Source organism: Pygoscelis adeliae, unplaced genomic scaffold, assembly GCF_000699105.1.
Source record: "Pygoscelis adeliae isolate BGI_AS28 unplaced genomic scaffold, ASM69910v1 Scaffold199, whole genome shotgun sequence".
In the NCBI taxonomy this organism is placed as follows: domain Eukaryota; kingdom Metazoa; phylum Chordata; class Aves; order Sphenisciformes; family Spheniscidae; genus Pygoscelis; species Pygoscelis adeliae.
This window is the reverse complement of record NW_008825495.1, coordinates 1,600,030-1,617,700: the sequence shown is the minus strand read 5'-3', so window position 1 is coordinate 1,617,700 and position 17,671 is coordinate 1,600,030. Positions and strand designations below refer to the sequence as shown.

The 17,671-nt window shown below is 39.1% G+C and overlaps 1 protein-coding gene across 1 annotated transcript; it reads left to right on the top strand.

The window, feature by feature from the left end:
- The first annotated feature begins 466 nt into the window (after positions 1-466).
- On the top strand, positions 467-10,608 carry LZTFL1 (leucine zipper transcription factor-like 1). The gene is made up of 10 exons (XM_009331327.1): positions 467-499; positions 1,332-1,456; positions 1,933-2,127; positions 2,624-2,684; positions 3,520-3,588; positions 4,997-5,062; positions 5,199-5,276; positions 8,053-8,226; positions 8,710-8,813; positions 9,634-10,608. The coding sequence occupies exons 2-10, from the start codon at positions 1,380-1,382 to the stop codon at positions 9,650-9,652; spliced, it is 843 nt and encodes a 280-aa protein (XP_009329602.1). The 5' UTR covers positions 467-499; positions 1,332-1,379; the 3' UTR covers positions 9,653-10,608.
- Positions 10,609-17,671: the final 7,063 nt, after the last annotated feature.

Genomic DNA, 17,671 nt, shown 5'->3' with positions numbered 1-17,671 from the left:
GCCACCCCTGTTAGACCCTGCGGAGACTAATGGGGCTTGGGGCTTTTGCAGGATCCGATGCCCCGGCCGCTTAACAGCGCTTGGAAATCACGAGTGGCTTTGGCCTGCGCTTATGTATTTATTTATTAGTTTAATGTCCTTTTGTAGCTGCACTCTGGATTGTGAGATTTCAGCACTGGTGATGGCATACATCTTCCTTCCTATCTGTAACGAATAGAAACTTTTCACCTAAAGAAAACCCAGCAACAGCAAAGAGAACATTAATTGAGCTTTTCATACGATCTCTCATTTGCAAGATGTGGGCCTTTGTGGGCCCACATCAGACTTGCAACCACTTTGTGAGAGCTTGTTTTACTTACTGCTGTTGCTGTTTCCTAGACTGCCTTTAATTTCCAGGCAGTTGAGATCCGTGCTCACGCTTTCAGTATTGTTCATCCAGGTATCGCAGTATTTCATTTTCACTGGAGCTACGCTGCGCAGTTGGATTAATAAGGACAAGGTGATCAGATCAACTGTTTTGTCTGAGTTGCTACATTGCTGCCTCCAACATCAGCAATACTAACTCAGTACGTTGGAGTAAATGAAATGGACTTCAAACGGACTTCACCTTTGCTTGCATCAGCTCTCCAGGGACTGTGGTTGTAAACTCCCATTCGTGCCCTGTTGTGCCTCCTTGTGACTTGTGCTACCTGCATGAGCAAGATTTATTCTAATGTAATTGGCCATGCCCATACTCCTTCTTTTGAAATAGAGGCATACATAGAAGGGTTAGCTAGCCAGATCTAAAACCGCTTCCTTCTTAATTTGCCCTGGGAATATTTGGTTTTGGGCAATAGGCTGATGAGAAACAAATTCAGATTCTCACTTAAGTCTCAAGGTTTTACATATAAACTAAGAAAGAAACGTAACGTACTTTGCTGTGTATTTTTGTTAGCACATCTATAAAAGATAGATACATCATTCAGCTACATTATATATGTGTATGTGTAATACAAAGACAAATTTATCCAAGAGCTTCCTCTCCCCTGCAGTCCTTCTGGTTCTGATCCTCTGATTGTCTCTGTCTCTGATTTTGTATGACTTTTCTGAGGGTACTGGTCACTTGAGGACTTACTTCCAAGTACTAGTGCTTTTAAAGGGGGAGCACTTACGTGAGGTATATAGGGATTACACGTATGGAAATAGGGTTGTTTTTTAACATACTAGTTAACATGATAACCCTATGAAAGCAAGCACAGAAACTAGTCAGAAGGCAAGTCTTCACAATACTTATGCTCCTTTTTACTTATTTCAGTGTATATTTATCTTTGTGCTTCTATCCTTATCTGCAGGCAGAGCTAGGCCTTAATGAGCACCACCAGAATGAAGTGATCAACTACATGCGCTTTGCTCGTTTCAAGCGTGGCCTGTGTCTCAAAACAGTGGATTCTTGTTTTCAGGACCTTAAGGACAGCAGGTACTTTGGGGGGTGGTTCTGGGCAAGAATAAAGCAAAATGTGCTAGCAACAATTGCAGGTTTAAATGCTTTATGGGGCGAGTTTCGTCCATTTACATTTGTATGTTCTTAGTGAGGAAGACAGACCCAATAATTTTCCAAATGTTACAAGTCAAGTCTTTTTAAAAGTAAGCTGTTCAAATTCTTAGGAATTAACGTAGATATCGACAGCAATGACATTGCTTTATATCTTGCTTCTGATGTCTAAATTTGATGTAAGACTGTAGAGGAAGTAAGGTTTGTGATTGTAATGTTTCCAAGAGAAAATGTAAATACCATAAGCAATTAGTAGTGCCTTGGTCATCTAAGAACTACTGACAGTGAATGTTTCCGGAAGGACGTTGCATTATATGAGTGATACCTGTGTAGTGAGGTCTCATAACAATGCAAAATTGTTACCTTTATCATACATGACTCATCTTGACTGCTCTGTTTAGACTTGTTGAGGAGACCTTCACAGTTGATGAGGTGATAGACATGTTGGATGGACTGCGGACTGTTGTACACAGTGAAGTGGAGTCAGAGCTCATAAATACAACTTACACCAATGTTTTACTTCTGCGGCAGCTCTTTTCGCAGGCTGAGAAATGGTACCTTAAGTTACAGACAGACGTCTCTGAATTGGAGAATCGGTAACATATATTGGACTGTATAGAATGCCTTTCAATAATAAGAAAACTTCAAAGTGTTAACTATTTGCATTCTTTTTCTAACCGTAGAAAGCTGTTCTTTTACTATTGTATTGATGATAGGTTAGTTTCAAGTCTTCCATCTATAAAGTAGCAAGATACACAATAATCTCAAATTTGTCAGGAAGATGTTTTTATTGGTAATATTCTTACTTGAATTAATCAGTTAAGAGCAGGTGATAGGACTTCATTAAAAAGCCTTTGTTGTCCGAGTAGATTATATTTTAATCAAGGATGCTAAATCTCACAGCTCTAATGCATGTACCATACCACTGCATGACGTGATCTGTTGCGTTTATTGTATTTGCATAGGACTTCATTCTGTACTTCTAACGAGAATCTTACATGCAATAAAGAGCATAGCATCAGCCTGATAAAATGTGTTTCATAACATAGCTCTTTTACTAAATAAGTGCCTCCCTTTATTTTTCTTTTCAAGAGAATTGTTGGAACAGGTTGCTGAGTTTGAAAAGTCAGAATTTACATCTTCGAACAAGAAGGTAGAGTTTTATTTTGATCAAATCATAATCAAATGTCATGTGTAGTCATGACAGGTCTTTAAAATACTTAGTACTGACTCTTTGTGCTTAAGAGAGAAAAACAAAACAAAAACAAAAAACCCCACCTTTTTTCAAAACAATCCTTGAAAGTCTCCAAAAAGTAGCATTTTGCAGTTCGGCACCAAGGCTTACGCTGAACTGCCTTGGCTGTTTCCAGATTGCGGATTCTGCACACCCGGGGCATGCCTCGTAATCCTCATCCCAAAGTCAGCCAGACCAGGGATGTGTTGGAGCATCTGCTCCTGGGTTCCCTTCCCCCTGGAAACTGGGGTAAGACTGGCATATTCACTTGTCCCAAGGCTTTGTGCCAACATGGAGTCAAGACCTGAAAAGATTCCACAATACAGATATGACTCTAGCTTATCTTGTATGATTATGGTTGCACCTTATTTGGTTTGTAGCCTAAATGCATATTTAGTTAATATACATTACATTTGAATACTTAAAATAAGAAAATTGTTTTGAGCTGTGTAAATATTTTTTACTCAAATATTTTTTCTGTTTTCCTTAGTCTTTTGTCTTTTCATTGCTGCAGCATCGGTAGTCTTTTGTAAATTCAAGTTTGCAATCCTTTTATGTCTCTATGCAGTATTTTTGTTTAACTTTAGCTGAAAGTGAAGTATATAACTTAGGAGCCAAGGTACCAGTAAAAAGTGAACTTGAAATAAAAGGTCATTCATTTGCTTTACAAAAGAAAGCTGAATTGACTGTCAATACTTTTCTTCCTCCTAGAAATCTGTATGATTTAATTTTTTAACCTTCATTATTTCTTTAGCCCAGTGCAGATCTCATTAAACCAAAACTGGCTCCGTTAAATGAAGGTGGGTCGGAGCTGCTAAACAAGGTAAGAACTTGTCTGTTCGTGCAGTTGTGGTTAATGACCATTCTGCTTATTCAACTGAACTGGATAGCTGTTGGATAATGTGCCTGTCACTATATAGACATCAAGGTAATACACCCCAGAATGTAAAGTAAAATGCTAATAAATTAATAAATATTGTAAAGCATCTTAAATTTATTGTGCAGTTATGGTCTCTAACAGGTATTACAATATTGACCTTCCTTTTGCAAAGACACTTTCGCTGTTGTAATTATTTATTTTTCCATTTAATGAGGTGCATTAGTGGAAGGCAGTATTCGGTTTGTGCCATGCAGCTGGCTGGCTCTCCAACAAGGAAATAAATTAAAATACGTAGCTGGCTGAAATGATCAGGTTATCGGAGATTTTCTGTATCACTCAAAGTCAATCCTATTACATTTCAGTCTTTTTTCTTTTGTTAGCTGGTTAAATTCCTTCTAAAGAAACAGGCACTTAAAGAATTTGGAATTTACTAGTTTTGAAAACGCCTGATTTCCCACTTGCTAAAGATTTTCAGAATTACAAAACACATTCTAGTATTTGATGTTATCAATAGTTTTTATTAGGTATGGAACTCGTTTAGTTCAACTGAACTTTTTTAAAATGCCACACTTCTTTATGTTATCTTTACACACTTCTAAGTTATGGGCAGTCAAGAAATTTAGCAGTTGCGTTTTCTGCCTTCTAGCCTGCATTACCAAAATGATCTGTGAAGTACAGTGTCTGAATCAAATTGTTGTTACCCATTAAGATAATTAAAGCATTCAAGAATTCAGACTTGTATTTTGCTTATAGGTCAATGTAGTTCTCTGTCAAAAATAATTTCAAAATCTGTTTCACAACAGTTTTTGTTGAATATGTGCATCTGATGTCTTTTTTTCCTCAAAAATAATTCAACATTTATATGGTGAATTTACTCTGACTGATAAAACATGGTTATTTCCTGTGACACACAACATGATATGCAGTAACCTGGTATTTGTCTCTTTTAAACAGGAACTAGGAATAAATTCTTACTTGCCTGTTGATTGAAAAGACAAATGTGAGCAGCAATGAGATTTGCGTCTCTGAACATGCAATTTTCTTTGTCATGAATCTTGATACTAAAAAGATGCTGAGCTTACTAATCTCAATTCAGTAAAGCATGTGTCAAATTTAAGTGAACGGTCCTGTATATTACAGTAAAATTGGAAACTTAAATTTCTTGCTGACTGAGGCAGAAAACACAATAAATAAATGGATTACTGACTTCTTATGAAGGCCATTTTTAGAAGCGTTTAGAAGCTTGTTTGCTTTCCTAAGCTGTGAAGCGTATTTCCTTACCTGAAGTATTTGGAAAGTTCAAAATAGCACAAGAGTTTTCACAGACTTTTTCTTGTTCATTAACCCAAAGACAGTTGCTTGTCTCCAAGAAGAAAATGAAAAATTGAAGACCAGACTCAAGACCATAGAAACACAGGTAAATTCCCTGTAAGCTTGGATACTTAACGCTGTTTGTATATTAAAAAATATCTGAATAAGAATCCCATGGTTATTATTCTCATGTTTTCAATTAAAATATGTTTCTGAGGTTTTACATTTTCAATGTATCACAGGCTACAGCTGCACTAGATGAAAAGTCCAAACTAGAGAAGTCGCTGAAGGATTTACAGATGATCCAAGGAGATCAAAAGGTAAATATAATTAAGATTTCCCGCACCAGCACGCCCGTTTAACACAACTGTTGCCTGTACGTGTAAGAAGGCGGTCTGTATGGTCTGTTTCTTTTCTGGTAAATATGAAAGTTCAAGTTAGTATCGTCATGTTCATGCTGACCTTGTCGCTGACATTGTCATGTTCCTGCTAGTGTGTCAGTCAGCAGATAACCCAGAACGTTAGTTGATTTTATGACACGTATTTTGTGTCACATAGACCATGATAAATTATTATCAGAAAGTATTATTCCAGATACCGTCAGGAAGTAGTATTTCAGAGTTCATATTGACAGGGGTGATATTTGTATTAACAGATACAAATTTATTTCTGTTTGTTTCTTCCCGTTTACTAATGAAAGGATGATATCTAACCTGGTTTTTGTAGCAACGATAAAAAACTAGTTCTTTCAAGCATTTGTCACACTTGATATTGACATGGACAAGCCAGACTTGCTGCTTCTCACTTGAGACTTTAAAAACCTAAATACTTACATGTAAGTGTCCAGTGTCCTATATTCTTTAACATCAGTTGAAGTTTTGCTACAAATGTCAATGATCATGGGTCAGATGACAAATGTTTGATTTTATGTAGTTCTACCCATATCAGCGTAGTGTCAAGAATGGCTCACTGTTTATTTTTACTACTTGAAGTTCTTAATCTTTTTTGTAAATGAGGATTCAAACATGGTGAGTTGTTGCTGCAGAAAAAAACATAAGCTAGAAGTCATGCAGGTTGACAGAAATAAATCTGTTAAGGTCACCTTAGTATTTTTTTTTTATTTTGTACCTTTGTTTTGTCAATAATCAGAATTTTCTAAAGTTTGTTCATGTGTGATTGTTTCTTAATTTAAAACATCTCAGTTCAAACTTTTAACAAAATTAGAACACTTTAATCCCATTATTTTGAGAAACTGACTTTTTAAAATTCCTATAGTATTTACAGATTTGGAAGTGAAGTTCAATATCATAAAACATTTCCACTTTAATTTTCATATGTTAATCCTGATTTCTTTTTATTTTGCTGTCTAACTGGTTTATGGTATGTACTTTGGCTTTCTTAATATGTTAAAATTTTATCTAGTAACTTTCAAAATCAGTATTCAATAATATTATTTAATAGGGAACTTGATTTATCAGTCATGGCAAATCTTTTCTGTATCTGTCTTGTTAAGCCTTAAATTATTAAAGGTTTAAAATATTAATGCGGTTAATTAAATCCTGCATAATACTGTTTGTAACTTTAACAGACTGGAACCAAATCATATCCTACTTTTCTGGTTAAGCATGAATTGGCCTCAATGTCAGGGCTGCTGAGTATCTTCAGCTTTCATGTCCTAATTTGCTATAATCTGTCACTTTCTTCTCCAGCTCTTACATTTTCTATTTACAGGCATATATATGTTGTTGAAACTAGCTAGCAGATATAGTGCTGAAATGTACTACTTTGTTTAATCGATTGAAGTATTAGTTGTTTGGAGAAAATGCTAAATTTTATCTGGTTTCACTCCGTATTTTTATAGGATGGGTGTCAATAAGATCATATGAACCCAGCTGCTCATTAAAGCAGTAGTTTTCAAACTCTTTGGACAAACAAATGACTGCCAAACCATAATGGTTCTTAGGGACCAACTCTTAGCTCAGCAGATTTCTACTTTTTTTTTTTCTTGTGGCTTTTTTTTTTTTAATAGTTTACTATGGTTCCACACACCAAGTGTGAACCATGGTTTGGGAGTAACTGCTCTGTTGGATCAGTTTAACTTGAGGATTTAGAATTTTTATATAATTGATTTATGTCACAGTTTAGAAAAACGATCACTGTCTATTCTAATCTGAAACATTATAATGTAGCGCTTTTCAGCACTGTAGCTTTGGACTCTATCTCAAAATTCAAAATAAGCTTTTCTTCTGTACAGGTATTATTATCAAGTGGTTTCCTACACTCAAATCTTACCTTCTACATAGAAAAAGGAGCGGAGCTTCCTTAGTTTTAGATTTTTGTTCTTTTTAAGGTGCTGCTGGTTCAGCCTTATCCTGAGTCATTATACGTTTGAGAGTTTGAACTTGAGCTTTTAAACCTGAGAGGGTTTTTTTTTTAATTGAAATCTGTAGAACAGTTACATGAATATAATGTTTTGTGACCCAGAACTGATGGCCAGAAGTGTTTGGGTTGTTTCTTCTTACAGGGAAACAGCAAAGTTGCTTCACAAGCAACTGGGGAGGCTCTTTTTGTAATGCATCTGAGAACAGTGCAATATCAGTAGCTGATTGATAATATGAGCCTTAACACTTTCATCCTTTCCTACCAGTATTACAGTAACAGCTTTTGAAACGCCTGTGATTTATACCTGCTTTAAAAATACGTTATAGCACAGGCATTCAGATCTTAAGCTGTAATTTACTATTTCTGTATGCTAAATAACTTATTGTGATATGCTTCACCCTGTGGCTTCACCTAATTCCTAAAAAAGTGAAAGACTTAAAAAAAAGTACAAGAACTTGAAATCTCAACGTGGCAGAGAAGACATTCCAGCCATGTTTAAAAGGCATTTATTAACAATTTTTTAAAGTTATAAATTAGTTAGTGCTTTAACTAATTTTTTTTACTTAAAGCACTTCTAATTTAGGCTTTATAGGAATAATGTGAACACAATTATTAAAAATTAAGATGTACCCACCTTATGTGGAATTTTGCACTTGACAGTTTAAATATTTCTTCTCTTGCATTTGAATATTTTAAATATTTCTTCTTTTGAAGATTAATGCAAACCAGGATATCACTGAACTGGAAAATAAAGTGGCAGCTTTGAAATGCCATTTTGAGAAGACTTTGAATGACTCTACTGCAAACCAAAAATTCTTGGAAGAGAACTTGGTGACCACAAAACATGACTTGCTTAAGGTTCAGGATCAGCTATCCACAGCTGAAAAGGTTAGCTTTTATTGTAATGTAAAGATGAGATCTTTACCCATATTTTAACTGATTAGTAATTTAACAAGCATACACTACAGGATGCAGAGTTTACTGGGTCACGCTTGTGCCAGTGTATTTTTGTTATTTCAGTGGAAAAACACGTTATACGTAAAACAGCAAAAACACAACTAACTGCGTGATTATAACTAGATGAATACTTAAAAATTGCCCATTTGTCTGCATAGAAATTTTTGAATGAAAAGTGTATTCCTGGTCTTCAGAAGACTTCTAGCCTGATTTCATTAGAAAATAAAGTTTGTGTTTCTCTGTCTCTCCCAGTAATACCATTTGAATCTACTAGCTGACTTCATCTAAATTTGAGTAAGTTAGATAAACTACTATTCTGAAACTGAGGAGGAAAAGCAAGTCATCTTTTTTAAAAAGCGTATTAGCCTGGTTTTCATAATATGTAAATAATATGTTGATGTTATTATTATGTAGGAATTAGAGAAGAAATTTCAGCAAACAGCTGCCTATCGCAACATGAAAGAGATTCTCACTAAGAAGAATGAACAGATAAAGGATCTACGTAAAAAGCTTTCCAAGTAAGTGATGCTGTTCTGTCTGTTCAAACAGGATCCTTGTTCTGGATCCATGTTCTCCCATTTTGTTTTTATAAATGTGAAGCTGTCTCTAAAACATACTATAAATTTTCCCTTAAAAAGAATTTCTAGTAGGCTGTTCCCTGATTTTTGACAAGCCAATCCTTTTAATGGGTGCTAGGTGAATAGGACTGATGTGTGCGACAGCAGCTGCTGTGTAGCAAGTAATGAGAGAATTTACTACGGAGAGGATATTAATGGGTGTGGTAGATAAGCCCCCAGGTGCTATATGCAGAGGTACAGGTACGAGATGTATTGGATGCTTTGGCATTATCTTATTTCTTCCACGCTTGTTTATGGGAATGAGAAGTCCACTGTATGTAAGCAGGTTTAGGCCTGTATTGAGTAAAGAAAGATGCACCCTGGCCATTATATTGCATAGAAGACTCGTTCTGCAAATGTCATGTGAGCTTTGGCAACATGGATGCCTTAGACCTATGCTGTAGGAGGACAGAGGTGGAACTTAAAACTTCTGTTTAAACTTCTGCCTGTATTTTGGGATTTGTGGGTGAGTTCCTGGTCATTCCCTCATTCTACTATTTGGTACACTGGCCGATTTTAAAAGGAGAAAATAGTCTAAAAAGCATATGCGTTTGTCTGTGCCATAAATCATACAGTGAGCCTTGATAGGAATGCGCCACTAATAGGACTAATTTATTACTTGGGTTTCTTATTTTCTTTAGAGACAAAATGTCTCTTGGTTTTTTTCTACTCTTGTTTTAATGATTTTTTTTTTAATTTTTTTTTTTTTTTTAATCCTCAGATATGAGCCAGAGGACTAAAACTCCAAGAACATCTGATCTATCAGAAGCTGCCATAGGAAGAAAATGTAGACTGGTATTATTTTTCAATAATTTTTGTTTTGAATGGTATATTTTTTGCTTCTAGTGCTTAAAATAACCTTTTATTAATACTAATAAGATCCTGAAACTCCTATCTTACTCCCTTATAAACCTACAATTTATAGGTATTAGTTTCTATAGTCGTGTTTTTAATTGTTCACCACCGACATTCCTTGAGAAATGGAAAACAGGAGCTTATTAAAGTAAGACCATTCTCTACAAAGAAAGGAGTTTATTTTTGTTAAGAAAAGAAAAATAGACAAAAAATAAGTATTAGAGTTTTTTTGATGTCTCTGAGGTGGAAACTCCCGTTGTTACTTTTGTATAGTTAATGTAGCCATGAAATGGCATTACATGTGAAAATTGCATTAGTGGAAGTAAAAAGTAGGAGGAAAAAAAAGAAACACACTGATTCTGTAATGTTATTTCACACTGGACATCTCATACCTCAGCAAAATGTGGTCAGTAACGTTTTGCTAGAGGGTGTTCATTAGATAGTGAGGTAAATATGCTTTATAGTGGAAGCGCTGGACCTTTTCAAATAAAGCCACTAATTGGAGTTATACTTTTTCACTTGAATTTATTTGAAACAAATTTGAACATCAGAATATAGATTCTGATTTTGCCAGTATTCTTAACGTTAAGATGATAATCTGAAAAAGCATAGGGAAGTTGCTAATGGAGAAACTTTCTTGGGAAATAAGTTATTTGAGATGTTTTCATCTCCTTTCTTATTGTAACCTGAGCAGAAAACAGCTTACTTCTCTCAAGTCTTTTGCTTGTAATCCTCTGCCTTGCATTTATCTGGAAGCCTCTAAATAGTGTGTTCTACTTGTTCATCTGTCCCTGTTCATATGTATATTGTATTTTACTCCAAATAAAACCATTATGTTTTCAAACACTTAATCTTCAAGGAGCTGGTTTTTTTTAGAGGAATGTTTTGTATAGCTTTTTTTTTTTAGTATCTGTAGAAAGGAGTGGCAGATCAATAAAGAATCTTGCTAGAAATGTGAACATGTAAATTACAGATTCATGCCCAAAGCCACACCACGTCAAACAGCTGTGTACCAGTGGCAGGGCTGGGAAAAGGCTGGTGTGTGTGTATGTTACAGAAACACATTTAACGCCACTTGCCTCAGGAGCTGCTTGAACTGAAATGGATTGTTTTTCCTCATTCGTTCTCAAATGGGCAAAGTTGTTAAAATTGCTCAAGCAGTGATGCCCCAGTCAAATCTGCCATACATTTGCAGTCTATAAATTCTTTTGTTGTCCTTTTTCCCCCACTGGTTAAGCAAGACCGGTTTGGGATAAAGTCCTGTATCTATCATGATATTATCGCTGTAGCATGATAGTAGGGCTTTATGGGGTGATATACGCCTCATGCAGTGTCAGTTAAATCTGTGTTTGCTCAAAGCAATTATGTTGACACCAACAGGTGTACTTGTCTGGGTGAATATTGTGTGTTTCTTTGTAATGAAACTCATTTTAATGAGATCAGTTACTATTTCTAAAATGGCAGGTAAAGTGTGAAGAAAGGCAGAGAATCTTATGATTTCTGCTGGTTTTCTCTTTTCTGATAAATCTTTGGCTGTTGACTTAGCTAGAATATTGTCTTTGTGATAGGCCTTCATTATCTGCTTAGAAACCATTTTGACAAGAAAGCATGCTCTCAACTTCAGAATATGGATAGGTCTCAGTGAAATAAGTTGGCTGTAGGCAAGTGTGGTTACGGACCTTGTTATCTCCTCAAATGTGTAAGGCAAATCCTGTAGAGAACTGTGCAGCACAAAATTGAAACACTGACTTTGATTACCTGTCTTGCAGATTGCCAGTTTAGTGAGTACAAGATCAGTGTGATGCTGTCATCGGTTTGTGTTGCATGATGGCTAAGGTAAAAGGTCTTGTGTGGAGCTCTTGAGAAAAAAATACATCATCTGTCAAAGATGATGTACTTGTCAAAGAAGACCTGGAGCATTACACAGTAGCGATTCTCTTTTTTCTTGAGATAGATACAATATTTAGAAGATGGAGAGGGCATCTGAACTTCTCCTGATTGTGTCTGATGTTTCTAAAACTTCACTTCTTTCCCTGAAGTGTAAATTCTAATACTGCTTTTACCAGCCTTTGTTTTTCAGAAGTTCGTTATACTGCTCAAATAGACATCATCCGTTTTTTCCACTTCAGCTGTTAATTCCCTAGTTATGCCTGAAAGGAATGTTCAAAAAGAAAATTTCTCTATAACTGGCTGATCTGCAGGAATCAAATCTCTTTCAAGCTGGGTGGGGTTTTTTTGCTTGCCAACTGAAGCGTATTTTCTACAGGAATGAAATCTAGGCAGCTCAGCTTCACTAGTATTGACTCTGACAGCTAAAAAACCACCTTGTGCTGTAACGGTGACCTGAGTTCAGCAGTTGGTCATTAATGAATGAGCCAGCAGTGCTGCATGCTACCTTCTTAATGAGACAGTATATTACCTGATGTTCTGTCACTGTTCCTCAAGTACTCCTTAATCTGTTTTTCTTTTGTGGATAATAGCCTTTTTTTTAATGTCCTAAGATGAATGCTAATATATAACACTCACTTAAACGGCAAGTGCTCCTCTTTATTTGATAGACCAATGCAAGGACAGCTGCAATTTGGACATTTCCGACATACCTTGCTTTTGGGAAACACAGAGTCATCTGCCAGGCACTTAGATTTCAATTCAGCTTAGAAGTTCTTAAGATTCCTCAGTCTGATTTCCTCCTTTTGGCGTTATCAAGGACTGCTCTTGGCTTCTGCGTGATACCAAATGCTGTCAGACCATGGTCAAATGATTCTTGCTGCCTCAGGAAACAAACGTGAATTATCTTGGGGTGTCATGTGGCTGAATGGATCAAGCTTTAAAAGTTTGAGCCGTTCTAGGAGGCCAGGCCTTTTAAAATACGTTAGAAGACAATTTAACGTGCTTTGAAGATAAGTTTGTATGTGAGCAGGTAAGAATTGTTATTGTAATTGTTATTGTAAATGTTTCTAACTGGCTTTGAGCAGAGACTGTGCCCACAGGAATTACCCTATGACTGTTAATTTTGACAATGTCCCAGTGAAAGCGTTGGCCCAGGATTTCTGCCCTGCTCTGGCCGCCTACAGAACTCTCCCTAACGGCACCTAGATCTGCCCTCCTTATCAGAGTCTCCTCTCAGACATACCCTGAAACATTAGGCAGCCTATTTGGAGTCAAGTCTTCTCCAAATAAAGGTGGGTAGATACATGTCATTCTATTTCATCAGTCTTAATATCTAGAGACACTGATTTTTATAATTTTTTAATTATTATTTTTAGGAACCTGTTCATGTAGTGTCTTGGAGTGTGTGTTGTAAGTGATGGTGATGCTGAGTGGTTGGCGCAGGACTCCGACAGGGCAGCTCACAACCGACAGCTGCTGGTGAACAAGAGAGCTGCCTGGAGACCTCCCTAAACTGCAGGCAAGCTTTGACAGAGAGAAAGCATGAACTGGCAGGAGACAAGCAGAAGAGCTGACTGAATAGGCCAGGTATCCTTTTGATTTTAGTGAGATGCCAGTTTGTGGCTCTCTTGCTTTACACAAGCAGATTCTGAGGTCTGGGTGAATTAGGTGCAATTCTGTGATTCAGAACCGCATTGAGTGCACCTTTACGGATGGAGTACCCTAAAAAACCCCACAGTTAGAAGATGGATAGAGCTGTGGTGCTAAGGAAAAGCAAGGAAAATAAAAAGAGGGACTCCTCAGGCATGCTTTCTTGGGGATAAGGCCTCCATAAAGATGCTTTATATTATTGATCTCTGGGGACTGAGAGATGTGTCAAAACTGCAAAACAGTTTTAAGGGTGATTAAGGGACTGGATATGACTTCAGGGTACAGACCTCAACGGCATCATCTACAGTTAGGAACCAAGCAGCAAGTAGTAGTGATGAGCTGGGAGGAATAATTGCAATCCTAATAACTGCTCACAGGAGTAACTGTAATCTCCAATTACATGTAGAGCAATTGTCCAACAGTTGTCATGGCCTGTGAGTTGTCAAAGATCTGGAAACCCAGCTGGATTCTTTCTTTCTCCTAAAGTAAGGCCACATGGAGCTTAAAGTAGCAACTGTGAACAGTGAATCCAAACAGAAAAACTGTTATGTGGGGGCTGCAACTCTCTTGGCTGTATATCTGCTTCCCTTGATAGCATCATTAAACATTTGCTGAGGCTGTAGAGACTCTTCCATCACTTCCCTTTGATAATCATATAATGCGCTAACACACAGCATGTTTCCATTTGTAAGGGAGTGCCTCCAGGAATGGCAGGTACTAAACACCAGAGCTGGCCCCTGCTGACACTTTGTCCCCCTCCCACATATCTGGCTCATCAAGGAAAGCCCAGAGAGTTTATTTTTAAATCTAGGGGTTATAGACCTGCACTTGGGTCACAACAATCCCATGCAACACTACAGGCTTGGGGAAGAGTGGCTGGAAAGCTGCCTGGCAGAAAAGGACCTGGGGGTGTTGGTCGACAGCTGGCTGAACATGAGCCGGCAGTGTGCCCAGGTGGCCAAGAAGGCCAATGGCATCATGGCTTGTACAGAAATAGTGTGGCCAGCAGGAGTAGGGAAGTGATCGTGCCCCTGTACTTGGCACTGGTGAGGCCGCACCTCGAATACTGTGTTTAGTTTTGGGCCCCTCACTTCAGAAGAGCAGCAGACCTTCCTTGAGAAGAGCAACAAAGCTGCTGAAGGCCCTAGAGCACAACTCTGATGAGGGGCGGCTGAGGAAACGGGCCTTGTTTAGCCTGGGGAAAAGGAGCCTCAGGGGAGACCTTATCGCTCTCTACAACCACCTGAAAGGAGGTTGTCGCGAGGTGGGTGCCGGTCTCTTCTCCCAAGTAACAAGCGCTAGGACAAGAGGAAACGGCCTCAAGTTGTGCCAGGGGAGGCTTAGATTGGAGATGGGGAAAAATTTCTTCACCAAAAGGGTTCTCAAGCATTGGAACAGGCTGCCCAGGGAAGTGGTTGAGTCACCATCCCTGGAGGTATTGAAAACACCCGTAGATGTGGTGCTGCGGGACATGGTGTAGTGGTGGACTTGGCGGTGTTAGGTTGGCGGTTGGACTCGATGATCTTAAGCATCTTTTCCAACCTAAATGATTCTATGATTCTGTGTTGGATGTAACATAATAAAGTCTAGGCTACCTGGTGGAATTATCTAGGAGTTGTCTATACCAGACGACTTCCGCTGCTGCTTATTTATTATTCCTTCCTCCCTTGTTTCCATCTCTTTTGGCAATCGATCTGTTAAGCTTCTCTCCCACCCTCGAATCATGGTCCCCAACCTGTTGCTAGGACGCCAGACTCCCTTTTTGTTTGTGTTTTTAGTATCTGGGAGAAGCGCTTGGCTTCTTACTGTGCTGGTGTCAAGAGACACAAGCCCAGGATTTTCAGTCGGTACCTTCACCTAAGTACTTCCAGTTTTGCCTCAGTGAGAAATGGGATTCTCTGCTTTGTTTACCAGCTTCTGATTAGATTTACATAGGGCAGTTCTCATGCTGTCCCATCAGTCCCTGACCTGCTGTGGAGATGAACCCCTACCCTTTATCTCCCACTTCCCCCAAACCCCACACTCTCACATTTGTTAGGTACCAGGGAAAAAATTTCCTTCTAATCCTCCTTCAACATGACCAGTGAAATTATCAGAAGTTCTTGCATGTGTCTATTAGAGGCTTATCTTTGTCCCTGCAGATAAAGCCCAAGTCCTCATCCAACCCAAAGGAAGGAAGTTCAACGGAGATGAAATCTTGAATGGCATCAGAAATAGCATATTGATTATCTGAGGTGTGTATGGACGGTCCCACAGGAAGAATCTGTAAGTGTTATCTGTTTTAATACCTTCCAGTATATTTAAAACCTGTCTCTCAAGGAGCCACTGGATGACAGGCACTTTGCTGGGTGCCTGTGTGCGTGACTGCCTTTAAAAACTCATAGTAGTTTGTGATCCAAGCTGCTTATGAGACTGACATTTGTGAGAGAGGCAAGGATTCATTTCATTGCATCAGAACTTCCTGATCTGGCCTCACGCGAGCCACACCCCTCTGCCTGCAGTGTCTCCCTAGACCATTAGTAAACTGGTTTGAAATGTAATGGGAAGGAGGTACAGAGCCAAGGAAATGTTTAACTTGATTATGCTCATCAGTAGCAGTAATCTATTCACACAGAAGCATCCCAAGTGCTAGTGATGTGCTATTTTTAAGGCTGTCCTGTCTGCGAGTTATTAAATGCTGTAAGTTATTTATAAGCATCATTTGTAATAAATCCCACAGGCAGTGATGGACATTTAACTTTTTAATAATTTGCAAAAGTTTTTGTGATGTGGGACAGTTAACGTATCTGTAGCTTCTCAGTGTGTATCCTTCAGTTTAATAGCTTATGGACCTAAAATTGCCTTGGATTTTTCCTTCCATCAGAATTCAGGGTTACCCATGAGACGTATTTCCAGGGCTAGCTGGCATGTTGCAATTCTGCGGGCAAGACAGGAACAGCAAGGATGTTGCAGAAGAGCCACGAGCTCCCTCAAAACTGTACTCTGGGAGGGTTTGGCAAACCCTGATGTTTTCCAATGACAGCCTCCATTTCCAGCAGCGCTAAAACTCACAGTGAAGAATGGATTCACTTACGGGAGGTGCATAAACCTTTTGCAGTCACCTTTTCCAGCATGCAAAAAAGTGGCGTCCGACTTTGTGACTTTGCTACTACAGGTGGCTGGTCAGCAAGTCCACCAGAGTGGTTCTGCTGGTCTCAACAACGCTGCACGACGTACTCTGCAGTTTGGGCTCATGTCCAAAGGCCCCGTGGTAGGGGTTCTCACCTGTACCCACAGCTGGATGCCTTGGCTCTGCCAGTGCCTGGTGGGATGCTGGAGCACACACAGCACTGGCAGGGAGCAAGTTGCTGGCATTGGAGGAATGAGACTGACAGCAGCTGAGTGGGTCTTATTTGTAAATGACATGAAAGGCGCCCAGTCCTGGTGTGAAAGAAACCACGTTTAGACAGAGGAAGGAAGCTGAGTCCTTGGACTTGTTCAGCCCCTTTTTATTGCTACAGATGCTGCTGGTAGCCTCCTTCACTGGGAGACCTGTCTGAAATGGTTGAGCTCAAAGTGTACCTTGGCAGGGACCCAAGTGCACAGGGTTCACGTTCAGACCTGGCATCTCAGTGTGCGTTCAGATGTCCCAAAGGCCTCCTAGGTCCTTCTGCCTCCACAACAGAACACAGACACCTTTTCCCGGTGGCCTTTGTATATATTTGGTCCTTGCTGTTTGACAGTATTTTAAAACAGCAACCCCTCGGTAAAGTTCATCTGCAGCAGCAGGGTTTGAGCATGAAGGTAAGTGAAAAGAGACTGGGCTATTTTGCACTCTCTCACATACACATGTAGAGGGAGGGTAGTATTCCCGGAGGGTCAAACTTGAGTGTTGTACTCAAGGCTGCAGTAGGCTGGGGACCTGCATGGCTGATAGGGACTGTTTCAAGGCCACTTTTGGAACTGGGGAGTGTGCTGGGCTGGTTGGGGTGAGCACCAGGTGCAAGTGATGGGATGCCTGAGGACCCGTTTAGGGCAAGGGACACTGGGAATAATAGCCAGCTCTGACAGCCACTAAGCCCGGTTCTAATGGTGTGGGAACCCCTTCCCTGTTCTATCAAATCCAGGCTAGTGCCTCATGCACACAAATGCCACTCCCAGGGAAGAGAGCCCTGTGGGGAATGAGTTTCCCATTTCCAAAACCAAGCTGCAGCCCCAGTGTTATTTCTTCCCTGTGTCAAGTCGGTATGTGAGCTGATAAAAATCCCTGGGCTCACATCCTTCCCAGAAATGCCGGTCAAAACCCAAGCGGCTATTCACCCACAGTACCAATTTTATAGTTCTGTGTGTGTCTATAATCTATTTACCAGCATTCCTACTTCAGT